Below are 15,820 nucleotides of genomic sequence, written 5' to 3'. Positions count from 1 at the left end.
GTCCCTTATGGAAGGGTGCAGAAGTTCACTATACCCTGATAAACGTTTGTATTTGAATATGCAGCTCTGGTCTTGGAGGCTGTCACAGGTGCTGCTAAAGTCTTGGTGCACACCATATGTCCTATCACAGGACAGGTGTAGAATTGGGCAGTCACCCCAAGGATAGGTGTAGCCCAGATACCTACCCCAGGAAATTGGGGGGCATATTTAGAACAAAGGAGTGTTTGTCTCCTAGTCCCTTATCCCATAAGCTCCAACAGATTCTAGAACTGGTGTAATATGCAACTAAGGAAGCATCAGACAGTGCTGGTGGTTATCCTTCAAGGCAGTAGCAGCCCTAGTGGGAGACAATATTTCCTACATTGATGGATCCAACAGAGGGCCCTCAGCCCATTGGACCGCTGTTGCTATACAGCCCTCTACTGACACCTTGTGGTTTGGTGGGATGGGACAGTAGTCAATGGGTTAAGTGCCATATGGATGGTTGCAGTGCATGAGCCAGGACTCCTAGATTATCTGTACAGATAACTGGGCTGTTTTTTAAGGGCTTAACTTTGTGAATTACTACATAAAAAGGAAACAAGTGGATGGTAGGGTATCGGCCTTTATGGCATTAGTGTGGTAGGACATTTTGTCCATTGGTCATGAAAAACCTGTAGTAAAAGTTACTAGTGAAGGCCCCCTAGCTCTCCCAGGGAATAATGAATCAGATGCTTTGGCTAGGGTGTAGTGGTTAGAACAGGTGTCTACCACTGACCTGGCAGCTTGGTTGCACTGATGCCCACAGCACGTATGTGTGAAAATTATGGAATGTAGTCAAACAGGTCTTGTGCTTAATGTAGAATGATCTAATTATGCTTGCTAGGCATGTGTGGTTGGTGCTCAGAAGTATCTACACTGCAAATGCTTTGGAGCTGTGACTGATCAGGTGATGCATAGACATATCCCCTCAATATGACAGGTTGACTATACCTCAGCCCTTTACAAAAGTCGGAGGGAGATGTGTTTGTCTTGATGGCAGTTAATATGACCACAGGCTTGTTTGCCTGGTCCAGTGGTCAAGTGAATCAGTGAACTACAATTCACACCCTGACCAAGTTAACAGCCTTGTATGGTTGGCCCATCACAATAGTGATCAAGGTACCCATTTCACAAGTCAGCAAGTGCAGTTATGGGCAACTTGGTTACAGATTCAATGGAAGCTGCTTGTCTCATATTACCCACAGGTTTCAGACATGGTAGAAAGCCAAAATGGCCTAATTAAGGATTTAAACTGCAGTCCACACACCCCCTATGAAGGGGATGACATAGTGTCCATGGGTAATTGTGTGAGCTCAAACAAGCATGCCCAAAGTGAGGACCAGCTCCTGTGGAGGCTTTGCTGCATTGCACAGTGACCCCAATACAGGTCCAAGTGCTAAAGGATGTTGTATTTAAGCCTGTTTTGGGGCAGCAAGAAAATGTCTTTTGCCTGCTCCCACTATGTCCCTGGACAGTTGGACATTGCTTGAAAAGACTTTCATTGCTACTTCAACAAGATGAAACTGATAATGGCTTAGTAATCCCCGGCAGAGGGGCTTGCTTTCTGGTTGAATGTTGTTGCAGCTTGTATTGGTGCTATGGTCTGTGGATGCAGGGCTCTGTCCTCTGCAAGGGATCATTGCAGAAGACTTCACATGCATAGACTGTACTGTGAAGAATCCTAAAGGTGTGGATTGTAGGGCAGGTCCAAGATGGCTATAGTTAGTCTGCTGGAAACCTCAGCAAGGGAGCCTGTGTTTTTTAATGTGTAGCCAAGGCCATAAACAGCCTGATTCAGCATAGGTTCTTAAGGTCATAAACATTTGCTTGTAAGCGTGCACTCACTTACATAGCCTGGTGGCAATATGCCTTTGTCTGGCCTACATAAAAAGCCTACAGAAATGGCTCAGGGAAGGGGAGAGCAGTGCTGGCTAGGGCGCTGCTGCCACCTTTGTAGAAAGCATGCCTACTATCTCAACTGTATCTCACTTAACTGCTGGAGCCCTGGACCTTCCCTTCTGGGTTTGAGACTCAATTTGACAGAGGCTGTCAATATGTTCCTTATAGTTCAATGGTGAACTTTCTTCAAGGCCAGAATAGAAATCCTCTCTGAATATCAGTTCAGAGAATGTCCACATCAATAGAATCTAGTGTCACATTTTCTTTATTCATCTGTTTATCAACACCTAGGCTGATTCCATAGTTTTGCAATTATGAGTTTGCTGTGATAAATATGGATATGCACATATCACTAAAGTATGCTGTATAATTTTTTGTACAAACAAGTTGTATAGCTGGATCAAGGTGGTTCCATTCCTGGTCTTTTGAGGAATCTCCATACTGATTCCATAGTGACAGTACTGATTTACATTCCTATTAACAGTGTATAAGTATTCCTTTTCCTCTGTATTCTCACCAGCATGTTTTTACTCTTTTTACTTGTTCTAATTAGTTACACATGACAGTAGAACACATTTATGCATTGATAAATTGTACAAAAATGGAATATAACTTTTGTACATGTCATAGGATCACATTGGTCATGCAGTCATATGTACATGAGGTAATAACATCTGTTTCACTCTACTGTACTCCTTACCCCTGTACCCCTTCTCATTCTTCTGGCATGGTACTGACTCACCAGTAGTATAATCAGACATGTATATAAGTAAATGTCTCTCATTCTACTATCCTTCCCATCCCCACTGCCTCACCCCTCCCTTTATTCCCTCTACACAATCCAAAGTTTCTTCATTCTTCCCTATCCCCCTCTGTTGTGGATCAGCATCCACTTATCAGAGAACATTTGGCCTTTGGTTTTTTTGGGTGGGGGGATCAGCTTATATCACTTAGCATGACATTCTCTAGTTCCATCCACTTAACTGCAAATGTCATAACTTTATTCTATAAGGCTGAGTAATATTCCATTGTGTATATGTACCACATTTTTATCCATTCATCTCTTGAAGGGCATCTAGGTTGGTTCCACAGTTTGGCTATTGTGAATTGAGCTGCTTTAAACATGATGTGGTTGCATCAGTTGTATGCTGATTTTTAAGTCTTTTGGGTAGAGGAGTGGGATAACTGGGTCAAATGGTGGTTCCATTCCAAGTTTTCTGAGGAATATCCACACTGCCTTCCCTAATGATTGCACCATTCTGCAGTCCTATCAGCAATGTATGAGTGTACCTTTTTCCCACCAACATTTATTGCTTATTTTCTTGATCACCATTCTGACTGGAGTCAGAAATCTTAGAGTTGTTTTGATTTGCATTTCTCTAATTGCTAGAGATGAACGTTTTTTTGTTGATCAGTTGTATTTTATCTTCTGTGACGTGTCTGTTCTGTTCCTTAGCCAATTTATTAATTGGGTTTTTCTACGTTTTTTGTTTATGTATCTTGGAGATTAGTGCTTTGAGGTGCACATGGTAGAAGCTTTTTAGTTTGAATCCATCCCATTTATTGATTCTTAATTTTACTACTTATGCTTTAGGAATCTTGTTAAGGAAGTCTGGTCCTAAGCTGACAGTAGAGATTTTCCCCTATTAGCACAAAGTCTGTTGTGCCTAAGTCTTTGATCCACTTTGTTTTTTTTTTTTTTTTTTTTTTTTTTTTTTTTTTTTTTTTTGTGTGTGTGTGTGTGTGTGTAGGGGGAGAAAGGTGTAATTTCATTTTGTTACATGTGGATTTCTAGTTTTCCCAGCACCCTTTGTTGAAGAGGCTATCTTTTCTCCTTTGTTTTTAGCACCTTTTTCTCTAGTATGAAATAACCATATAGATGTGGGTTTGTCTTTGTCTTCTACTTTGTACCATTGTTCTACATGTCTATTTTGGTGACAATACCATGCCATTTTTGTTACTATGGCTATGTAGTATGGTTTAAGTTCTGGTATTGTGATGCCCCCAGCTTCACTTTCCTTGTTAAGCATCGCTTTGGCTATTCTAGGTCTCTTATTTTTCCAAATGAACTTCGTGAATGCTTTTTCTAGTTTGATTAAGGAATGTCATTGGGATTTTAATAGAAATTGCATTGAATCTGTACAATACTTCTGGTATGGCCATTTTGACAATACTAATTATGCTTATCCAAGAACAAGGGAGATCTTTCTTCTATGGTTTTCTTAAATTTCTTTTAGTGTTCTGTAGTTTTATTGAAGAGGTCTTTCACCTCTTTTGTTAGATTGATTCCCAAGTATTTTTGATGCTTTTGTGAATGGGGTAGCTTTCTTAATTTCTTTCAGGTGATTTAATCACTTACGTATAGGAATGCATTAGATATGAGTTTTTCTATATCCTACTTTGCTGAATTTATTTGATTTCTAGACGTTTTCTGGTGGAATGTTTTGGACTTTCCAAATATAGAATTGTCATCTGCAAATAGGGATAGTTTCAACTCTTTTTTCTACTTGTATCCCTTTAATTTCTTTCTGTCTGATTTGCTCTGGCTAGAGTTTCAAGGACAATGTTGAATAGAAGTGGTGAAAGAGGGTATCCTTGTCTTCAGTTTTTAGATGGTCTGCTTTCAATTTTTGTCCATTGGGATGATGTTGGCCTTGGACTTAGCATAGATTTTACAATGTTGAGGTATGTTCCTACTATCCTAGTTTTTCTAGTGTTTTGAACATGCAGAAGTGCTGTTTTGCCAAATGCTTTTTGTGTCTATTGATAATTATGATTCTTTGTCCATTGACAAAATGAATTGTCTTTGACTTCTGTATGTTGAACCAACCTTCCATCCTTGGGATGAACCCCACTTGATCATGGTGCACTATCTTTTTAATGTTTTATGTGATTTTCCAGAATTTTCATTGAATTTTCGTGTCTAGGTTCATCAGGGATATTGGTCTAAAGTTTACTTTCCTTGATGTCTTTGTCTGGTTTTGGTATCAGGGTTATACTAACCTCATAGAATGAGTTTGGAAGGGTTCCCTCCTTTTCTACTTCATGGAATAATTTGAGGTGTATTGGTGTTGATCCTTCTTTAAAGGGCTTGTGGAATCCATCTGTCCTGGGTATTGGTTGATAGACTTTCGATGGTTTCTATTTCATTGCTTGAAATTGACCTGTTTTAAATTGTGTATGTCCTTCTGTTGCAGTTTGGGTAGATCATGTCTCTAGAAATTTGTTGATGTCTTAGATTTTCTATTTTGAATATCAATTTTCAAAATAGCTTCTAATTATCTTTTGTATTTCAATAGTGTGATATTTTCTTGAATTTTGAGTTTTCAGTGTATCTAAGGGTTTATCCATCTTTCACAAAACCAACTTTTGTCAGTTTTTTTCAATTGTTTCAATTTCATTGATTTCAGCTCTAGGACTTTCAGATGTGATAGGTCTTTTTGTTGTTGGCTTTTTAATGTATAAGCTCAATGCAATTCTTTCTTAGCACTGCATTCACAGTGTCCTAGAGATTTTGGATATGTTGTATCAGTGTTCTCATTTACATCTAAATATTTCATCTGATTTCTTCTGCTAACCATTGGTCATTCAATAGCATGATGTTTAGTCTCCAGGTGTTGGATTAGCTTCTATTTTGATTTCTCATTTCATTTTATGATCTGATAGAATACAGTGTAATATCTCCTTTTTGTATTTGAGTTGCTTTGTGGCATAACATATGATCTATTTTAAGGAAGGATCCATGTGCTGCTAAGAAACTGTATTTGCTCAATGATGAAAATACTGTCTGAAGTTTAAATGACTTATATTTATTTCTAGTTATGTTTAGTTTTTGTTTGGAAGATCTATCCAGTGGTAAGAGGTGTTAGTCACCCAGTATTATGTTGTTGTCTATTTGATTCTTGAAATTGAAGGTTTTGTTTGTACATAGATGCTCCATTGTTTGGGGCATACATATTTAACATTGTTATGTCTTGTTATGATTCCCTTAAGCAATATGAAATGTCCTCCTTTGTCCCTTCTGAGTCTCTTTGGTTTGAATGATATGAAGATGAAAACCTCTGCTTACTTACACAGTTCATGTGAGTGGTATTTGTTTTTTTTTTTTTTTTTTTTTGGTCCCAACATTTCACCTTCAGTCTGTGAATGTCTTTTCCTGGTTTGGGTTTGTTTTTTGATTCATTGTACACAAACGGGGCACACAGTATAGAGTCATACCATTCATGTAATCATGAACATAATGGAATGAGAAACGTCATTACCCTATCTTTCCTTCTCCCCACCCCCTCTCCTCCCCTCATTTCCCTCGACACAATTCATTGTTTCTCCATTCTTCCCTTGACCCCTCCCCCACCTTATGTATCAGTGTCCACTTACCAGAGAAAACATTTGGCCTTTTGTTTTTGGGATTGGCTTATTTCACTTAGCATGATATTCTCCAATTCCATACATTTATCTGCAAATGCCATAATATTCTTCATGGCTGAATCATATTCCATTATGTATACATATACCAGTTTTTTTTTTTTTTAATCCATCTATTGAAGGGCATCTAGGTGTTGGTTCCACAATCTAGTTATTATGAATTGAATAGCTATGAACATGGATGTGGCTGCATCACTATAGTAAGATTATTTTTACATCCTTTGGGCATAAACTGAGGAGTGGGATACCTTGGTCAAATGGTGGTCTTATTCCAAGTTTTCTAAGACTCTCCATACTGCTTTCCAGAGTGGCGATACTGCTGGTTATCAGTTCTGCTTCCTCAAATGTTGAAGTTTGAACATTAGAGAATCATGTCCAGGCAAGCATAGAGAGCAGGTTTTATCTAGAAGTAGTAAAACACACTTATCTCAGGAAGGAGAAGGGGGCCATGGCTGATCTTCTGGTATCCCAAGAAGAGCTCCCTGCTCTTCTTATAGGCTAAAGTTTCCTTTTGTTTTCCTTCTCTCTCCCCACTTACCTCTCTCCTTGCTGCCTAGGCCTAGGAGATGCTGGTGGGATGGCCAACAAGTGGGAAGCTGATAGGTAGAGGGAAGGGCCAAATGGAGTGATCCAGGCAGGTAGCAGCCCAGGGGGCATTAATTAGCAATTGCCTGGAACCTTCTGGAAGGGGTAGTATAGGCAGGTAATCTTGGTGATCAAAGGGCTCTGGAGACATTGACATTCCAATCCCCCAGGAGGGTTGGTCTCCAACTTTCCAGATCCAAACTAGCTTACGTGTTTTCTTGATTTGACTGGATCACTTATCTATCCTAACTCCCTGTCTTTAATTTTGGCTTTAGTGACTGCAGTGGCTGCATCAATCCTACCAGCAATGTAGGAGTATACCTTTTCCCCCCACATCCTCCACAACACCTATTTTATTCTTGAATATAGCCATTCTAATTGGGGTGAGATAAAACCTTAGGGTATTTTTGATTTGCATTTCTCTAATTACTAGAAATGTTGAATATTTTCATAGTATCTTCTGTGAAGTGTCTGCTCAGTTTCTTAGCACATTTTTTTCCTTGCATTTTTGAAGTAGAGTTCTTTATAAACTCTAGAGACTAGTGCTCTATCTGAAGTGCATGTGGTAAAGATTTTCTCACTCTGTAGTCTCTTTACATTGTTTCCTTTGAGAAAAAGCTTTTTAGTTTGAATCCATCCCATTCATTCTTTTATTTCTTGCACTTTGGAAGTCTTAAGGAAGTCTGGTCCTATGCTGACATGATCAAGATTTGGGTCTAGTTTGTCTTCTATTTGGTACAGTGTCTCTGGTCTAATTCCTAGATCCTTGATCTACTTTGAGTTGATTTTTTTTTTTTTTTTTTTTTTTTTTTTTTTTTTTTGTGCAGGGTGAGATCTAGAGGTTTAATTTCATTTTGTTACATATGGATTTCCAGTTTTCCTAGCACCATTTGTTGAAGAGGCTATCTTTTCTTCTTGGTATGTTTTTGGCACCTTTTGTATGAAATATCTGTATTTGAGTTTTTTGTGTCCTCTATTCTGACATTCAAATATTGGTTTCTCTTCTCCACTGACAGGTGGGGTTTCTGAAGTTTGTTAGCTCTAATTTGGTGGGTGGCAAAACATTTGGATGGGAGAGCTGATAGCAAGATGCCCTCACACCCTCTTTTAGTCTTCCATTGATTGTAGCCAGCCCCTTCCATTCCTGAGCACTTCAGGACTCACTGAACTGGGGAGAGTGATTTTTCTCCAGTTTCTCCAATGTGTGCTCCCCTCAGGCCACTGCCCCTAGTCTCCAGCTTTCTGCAGACTTCATAGACCCAGACTGGCCCACACAAACCCAGCTGCAATCTGCAAATCCAGACTACACTAAGATTTCATCTCACTCCAGTCAGAATGGCAATGATCAAGATTATAAAAAATGAATGCTGGCAAGATTGTTGGGGGGAAAAATGTACATTTGTTGGTGAGACTGTAGACTAGTACAACCACTTGGGAAAGCAGTTTGGAGATTTCTCAAACTAGTAATGAAATCACATATATCTCAGCTATTGCCCTTGTTGGCATTTTCTCAAAATATCTAAAATTGGTGTAGTACAATGACAGTCACATCAATGTTTATAGCAGCACAATTCACAATAGCTAAATTATGGAATCAACCCAGATGCCCATCAATAGATGGATTAAGAAATTGATATATGTAAAATGAAGTTCAACTCAGTCATTAAAAAATGAAATTATGGCATTTGTTAAATGGATAGAAATGGAGAATATCATGCTAAATGAAACTTTGAGTTTAGCTAAGGTTGAAAGTTTTCTCTCGTGGAAGCTAGAGTAGAATAAAGGAAAGGGAGGGAAAGACAAAGAACCAAATACAAATTAGTAAGCAAGCAAAAGGAAGTCATATATCTAAATAAAACAAATTAAAATGAAGTCTAGGTAGAGTGGGAGAAGGGAAGATGGAAAGGAAAAGGGGTTCATGAACTGAAAGATTTCCATGCATGTATGAGTTTGTTAGGATGAACCCAGTTATGTGCAACCTAAAAATCTCTAGAAATAGTGAAGCCACAGTAAGTAAATTAGTGAAAGAAGTGACAGGAAAAAGGGAAGTTATTTTGGTAATCTTAAATTTAAAGGCATAGAAATATTACATTTTTACATAAGGTAAATAAAATTCAAGTTCTAGTCTAGAGTTCTAGTTGAATGCTTGTTTCATTCTTTAACCACTGCTTACATGCAGTGGTTAACTTACATGCTTTTAAGTTTGTGACACACTTTAAGGTGTCCAAAGCGTGTGTGGTAAATCTCATGAATGTTTGATAGGTTGGTCAGAAAAGTAACTTCTGATCAAAGAGAATCATATTTTATCACTTTTCAAGCCAGACATTATTCACAAATGGGAGATCAGTATAGATGTTCTGATTATAGAAATTACAACATTCTTTATTTTGAACTTCTATAATCTAAGTACACTTAATTCAGATAAATAAGACTAAATATTTGAAATATTGGCTTGCTTCAGCCCAAATGTAGAAGAGACTTAAACCAAGAAAAAATAGGTAAAAATTAATTATAGCTATGAAATGGAATATGAAAAGGTCCCTAGCTATTATCATTTGTATACTTAGATCTTTGAAGTTAGTAAATGACTTAATATTACTTTGAACATTATTAATTATAAATCTAACAAGTATAAGAATAAATACACCAGGGTCATGGAAATTTGATCCTTTCTATAGACATTTTTTGTTGGTAAGCTATTTCTGAAGACAACATTAAAAGAGCAATTGTGTGAAAGCAAGGATATCAACTATATCATATTTAGCACATTTTATGTGAGACATTACTATGTTGTGGTTATACAAGTAATCTACTGATTCTTCTCTTCACATTTCAGGAATTATAAAATGGTAGAGGAGAGAATATTTACTTAAAGCAAGTTATTTTTTTTGAGTAACCAACCCACTGTTTTTTTAATATTATCTTTTAATTTTTTAGACTGCATTTTGATTCATTGTACACAAATGGGGTACATTTCACTTCTGTGGTTGTACACAATGTAGATTCATACCATTCATGCAATCATACATGTACATAGGGTAATGATGTCTGTCTCATTCCACCATTTTTCATACCCCCCCTCTCATTTCCCTTTACATAATCCAAAGTTCCCCCATTCTTCTCACTCCCCACCTCCCCACCCCCATTATTTATCATTCTCCACTTATCGAGGAAAACATTCAACCTTTGGTTTTTTGGGCTTGGGTTATTTCACTTAGCATGATATTCTCCAATTCCACCCATTTATTTGCAAATGCCATGTTCTTCATGGCTGAATACTACTCCATTGTGTATACATACAGCAGAGTTTCTTCATCCATTCATCTGTTGTAGGGCATCTAGGTTGGATGGCTATTAAGAACAAAAAACAATACATGCTAGCATGGATGTGGAGAAAAAGGCACACTTTTACATTGTTAGTGGAGTTGCAAATTGATGCAGCCACTCTGGAAAGCAGTGTGGAAAATCCTCAGAAAACTTGGTATGGACCCACCTTTTGACCCAGTTATCCCACTCCTCAGTTTATACCCAAAGGACTTAAAATCAGCATACTACAGTAACGCAGCCACATCAATGTTTAAGCAAGGTATCTTAAATATCTTCATTACAATGACAAAAAATGGGGTCTTATAGAAAGGTTTCATTAGATCATAGAAAACTTCAAAGTTTAAAAAGTAATTTTCCCACAAAAGGTAAACATAACTTGATACATGGAAATCAGAAGATTCATTTTATGAAATTGTGCTACATGTAAATCTTACACCTTTCTCAATTCATACCCATTCCATGATGCTATAGATCTATCTCAAAAGTCTCACTAGTTGCAAATTAGTCATCCTTTCAATTAAGGTTAATAAAAATGTGGAATGTTTCATGAATAAGAAATAAGTATTACCTTTAAACTCCTTAATTTATTTTTTCACTCCTTTTATAATAAAGTAGTATTAGACATAAAAAGATCCTTCACAAAGGATTATTTACTGAACAGAGTAAATTGTTTTAGGTGGGTCTTTATGATGATTACTGTCTCCTAATTTGCATACAAACATTGGGTGACATCACAAAAATTTAATGTGCTAGGTCACTGTACACAATATAAAAGCATTCATTCAGGTCTATTTTGGAAGATACAAACATTAGCATTAAAAATATTAAGCCAGTGTATCTTCTGTGAGGCTTGAGAAAAATTAAATGCATTCAAGTTTGTTTATAGCCCCTTTGTGTTATATTTCAAGCAAACACAAAATTCCTAAGTGACATGTATTTCCTGGCAACCTACTGATTAGAGACAGAAAAGCTAAGCAGGATGGTTCTAATATTGTTTGTATCCACAAAGTTTTTAAATCTGTAAGTTACTTGCCTCAGTAAAGATGAAAGACGATTAGAAAATATATTTCACTGCTTTATTTGTTCTAAAATTTTCCTATGATTCCCAGTTCCTTTTTTTTATAGATTTGTGGTGAACTTTCATCAGCTTCTTTAGTGCATCCTTCATGTCCTTATTCCTTAAGGTGTAAATGAGGGGATTGAGACTTGGAGTGATGATGGTGTAAAAGAGGGTGAGGAACTTGCCCTGATCTTTGGAGGCACTGTTACCTGGTTGCAGGTACATGTAGATAATAGTTCCATAGAATATGGACACCACAGTGAGATGAGATCCACAGGTATTCATTGCTTTGCGTTGGCCAGCTTTAGACTTCATTTTTAGCACAGCTTTGGCAATGTAGCCATAGGATACAAGGATAAGGATGAGGGGTGTGAGGACAATGATGATGCCTAAAGCAAAAACGGACATTTCCACTGCCGTGGTGTCTACACAAGCTATCTTGACCATAGCTGGCAACTCACACAAGAAATGATCCAGAAGGTTGTTTCCACACCTAGGCAAATTCAGGGTGAGCGTACATAACACTACAGAATTAGCCAAACTAATACTCCAGACCATGACAATCATCTTGAGACACAGATGAGGGTTCATGATTATCAAATAATGCAAAGGCTTACAAATAGCTGTAAAACGGTCATAGGACATGACAGCCAGGAGAAGGCACTCGATGGAGCCCAACCACATGTAAACATAGAGTTGAATGACACAACCCACATAGCTGATGGTCTTCTTGGGTCCCCACAAGTTGACCAGCATCTGAGGGACAATGGTGGTTGTGAAACATAGATCTAGAAAAGATAAATTCCTGAGGAAAAAGTACATTGGTGTGTGGAGGTGGGAATCCAGGAGAGATGCAAGAATGATGGCTGTGTTCCCCATCAATGTAATACAGTAGAAAATGGTGACAATTCCTGACAGGATCTTCTCCAGACTGGGGTGGTCAGAGAAGCCCAGCAGAATAAAACCATGTGAACTATAATTGCTATGGCCTACCATAATTCTTCGAACTCTATCCTAGAGTGAGAAGAGGAAAAAGGGGAGAACAAAATATTTGTCAACATGCATTACTTAAATTTGATAAATACAGAACTAAAGAAAAATTAGGGCAGTGACTGAAATGGATAAAGGGTAAAATTACAACAAAGTAATTTGGTATGTTTTATAGGATCTTTCATGGCAATGAGTTTGTTAGATGTTTTAAAATCTAGATGACCTTCAGGACTCCACTCTTAACTAGTCTCAATTTTCTCACATGCATATTTGGAAGTTTGGGATGATGTTTTTTGCAGTGCTAGGGATTGGATCCAGCAAATTGCATTTGCTAGGCAAGTGTTCTACCACTGAGCCACACCCTTAACTTGAAATGGTCTTAAAATGATGTGACCTATTGATTATAAAACTGGTTAGCTTGATATAGTGAATGTTTTAGTTACACTTGGACAGAGAATTAACTTATAAAATCTGAGTCTAATGTCAGAAATGAGGGTGTTCTTTTTATATATTTCAACAAATAATATCTTTATTCTCATTTTGTTGTAGAAATATCTGGTATTTTTCCTTTGACCCTTCTATTTCTCTCATCTTCAATAACTTTCTTGACTAAATCTGGTAAACTTGAAGGCAAAGACATGTTAATTGTTTAAAAAACTTCTTCCACTACCCTAATGTAAACCACTGTTAGGTCTTTTCTTGATTCTGGCTTTAGTCTTCACTTCCTGCATCCAGTCTTAAGCCTTTACATGATTACAGGATTCAAGAAAATAGTGCCACATGCTTAAAGCTTGTAATCTACTTTTCATTAGATTTAAAAAATATTATAAATTTTTTGATAGCCTTGATGCACCTGCATGCTTTGGTCCTTCCTAGAATTTTATTTTCATGTCACAAATCACTTTACACATTTTCACTACTATTCTCTCAATTTTTAACATCACAAAGCTCATTCCCATCTAAAGTCCTGGAAACAATCTTTCTGGGCAACTTCTACCTGCTCTTTAGGCTGCCTCTTAAATGTTTGTTTTAAAAGGGGCTTCAGAACCCATAATTTCTTTGTTTGCTATCTTATATTCTGTTTGGGGAACTATTACACTCCATGCTATATGGGTTCTAAGAGCTTATGCCTGCTGTGATCCCAGATGGGGTTACATAACACTACTGGGTTTGGTTTTCTGTCTATGAAACTTGTATAGAAAGAAAAAACTATCTAAAATGTGTTGGAAGCAGTCAAACATCATTAGAGTACTATAGTATCTGAATAGGGGGATGGATAATTAGTATTTATTTTGACAGACACCATTGGTGTGTATAATTGTGCCTAACTTCTGAATAAAGTAGGTCTTCAGTTAAAATTACATAAAAGCAAGAATAAATTCTTAAATTAATGCCAATCTAATGTTAATTCCTTAATTTTCATTATCACTGAAGTCTCCACTGATTCAGGAAGGAATAAAACTCCTACCTAATGAGCTTTACATAAAAAAGTAATTTTTCAATATTTTATATTAGACTTATAAACAGATAAAAATGAGTCCTAGCTCAAATCTTCAAGAATAAAATATTTTTTCACCTGTTTCCTTCTTGCATGTCTGCTGGGTTAGAATGTCTAAAATCATAAATCAAGAAATATCTTTATGTGCTGGGGATATAGCTCAGTTGGTAGCTTGCCTTGCATGCACAGGGCCCTGGGTTCAATACCCAGCACCACGGGAAAAAAACTGCTTTTATCTTCTTTATAATTATAATTAAGAATAAATTCTATCTTTTGTAAGATAAGAGATTTACAATGTTTTCAGACAGCTGAGAGCAAGTCTGAAGAATTAGTCCATGCAAGTTTAAGATCTTTTCCTTCCCACAAATTGATTTGCCAGGCCAGGTCACACTATTTTCTAAGAGTTATTAAAAATTAACAAATTATATTCCATGCTTTTATAATTCTGTCAGAGTCCCATTGTTACATATAAATAAAAAGAACAATAACAACAAAAAAAGATTAATGTTACCCTGATCCAGAGAGTTCCTTTCATGTCCTACTTTAGGACCACAGTAGAGCCAACAATGTGAAAACAGATTTGTTTAAGCTTTTGTTCTCCAGGGCTGCAGCTCTTATGTTTTTTTTTTCTGAAGCACATCTGTGAATTCTGCTTTTTCTGAAACCTGTGCAGGCAGAAACTCTCAGCAGGACTTCCCCTTGCATGTGTGACTTCAGGTAAAGGGATGAAACTCTCATAAATTCTTACTGCTTGTTTTGCCTTTAAATGAGCCTGCACCTAGGTCTTGATTGTAGAGAAACATGAAAAGCAAATAGGTAATCCAGAATAAGAATTGAACAACTTCCTAATATTGCCAAAAACTCAAATGATAAAAAAACTATCTAAACCAGAATTTCCTCCAGGCGATTTCACTAAGGTGACAAAAGGCCAGCTAATGTTTGTAGAGTTACACCATATCCTAATATTTCACATGTACAGTTTTAATAAGTATATAATATGAAGGAAAGTTAAATAATGGAATTGGGAGAGCATTTTCAGTTTTTTCTAGGTAGAAAATATACAAATAAAAATTGCTCTCAGACTACAAACTATAACATTGCAAACATTAGTTCTACAAAATCTTATTTATAGTACACATACTGACATTTTAGAAAAAAAATTTGCTCTGAGCAGATATCATTTAGAAAATTTACTTCTAGTAGTAGTCTCTGATACACAAGTTCCAAGCACTTTTATTCTAAGAAGTCATTTCAGGCTCATAATATTTATATTTTTACTCAGTTGTCTTGGTGACCAGGAGGTGTGATTCAAATCCTTCAGTGCCTATGAGAGTTTCGTTCTTGTCTCAGAGGTCACTTATTCAAACACTAGACCCTGGAGCAAATATGTACTCCAAAGATTTGTATGAATTAAAAATATCAACAGTTTAATAAAATATTTGATCACAAATTGGCATATGATATGGTCAACTATGAACAACTTATCACTGAGCAATTTCAGCTATTTGCCTGTTTTCATCAGTATATTCTATATTCAAGATAGTTTATTGATTAGGTGACTAGTCTGTGGGGACAGACTTTCTGGGCTGAAATCTTCAATTCCAGTTATTAGCTCTGTGAAAGTGGGACAATTACTTTACCCTCTGGTGTCTTGAATTTCTTACCTACAATAGGGAGATAGTATTAGTACATACTTTAAAGGTCAGTGTAAGTACTACATAAGATTAATATATGTAAAATACAATACTAGTTGGCACACAGTAAGCATTCAAGTGAATATTTTTGATTTCAATTCACTCAGGGGGTTGTCTTCTCAAACATTCACTTCTATCATTTTGGGGAAAGCTCGAACACCAGTGTTTGACAAAAGCAACTGAAAAACACTTTCTCCATTTTAATCGCCCTCTTTGGGATGTTATCTGTAGGGTATATGGGTCTATTTCTGTATGTATTCTCTAAAAGCTAATCATGGCCATAAAGTCAAAGGTATACTTTTGTGTATCAAGATTCTAAAT

The 15,820-nt window shown here is 36.8% G+C and overlaps 1 protein-coding gene across 1 annotated transcript; it reads right to left on the bottom strand.

Annotated features, from left to right (window-relative positions):
* Positions 1 to 11,353: 11,353 nt before the first annotated feature.
* LOC306665777 (olfactory receptor 2W1-like) lies at positions 11,354 to 12,313 on the bottom strand (the record flags this gene model as incomplete). Its single annotated transcript, XM_079147393.1, has 1 exon — positions 11,354 to 12,313. The coding sequence occupies one exon, from the start codon at positions 12,311 to 12,313 to the stop codon at positions 11,354 to 11,356; it is 960 nt and encodes a 319-aa protein (XP_079003519.1).
* Positions 12,314 to 15,820: the final 3,507 nt, after the last annotated feature.

Source organism: Sciurus vulgaris (genome assembly GCF_902686455.1).
Source record: "Sciurus vulgaris genome assembly, chromosome: 7".
Classification (NCBI taxonomy): Eukaryota; Metazoa; Chordata; class Mammalia; order Rodentia; family Sciuridae; genus Sciurus; species Sciurus vulgaris.
This window is presented reverse-complemented; position numbering and strand designations above follow the sequence as displayed.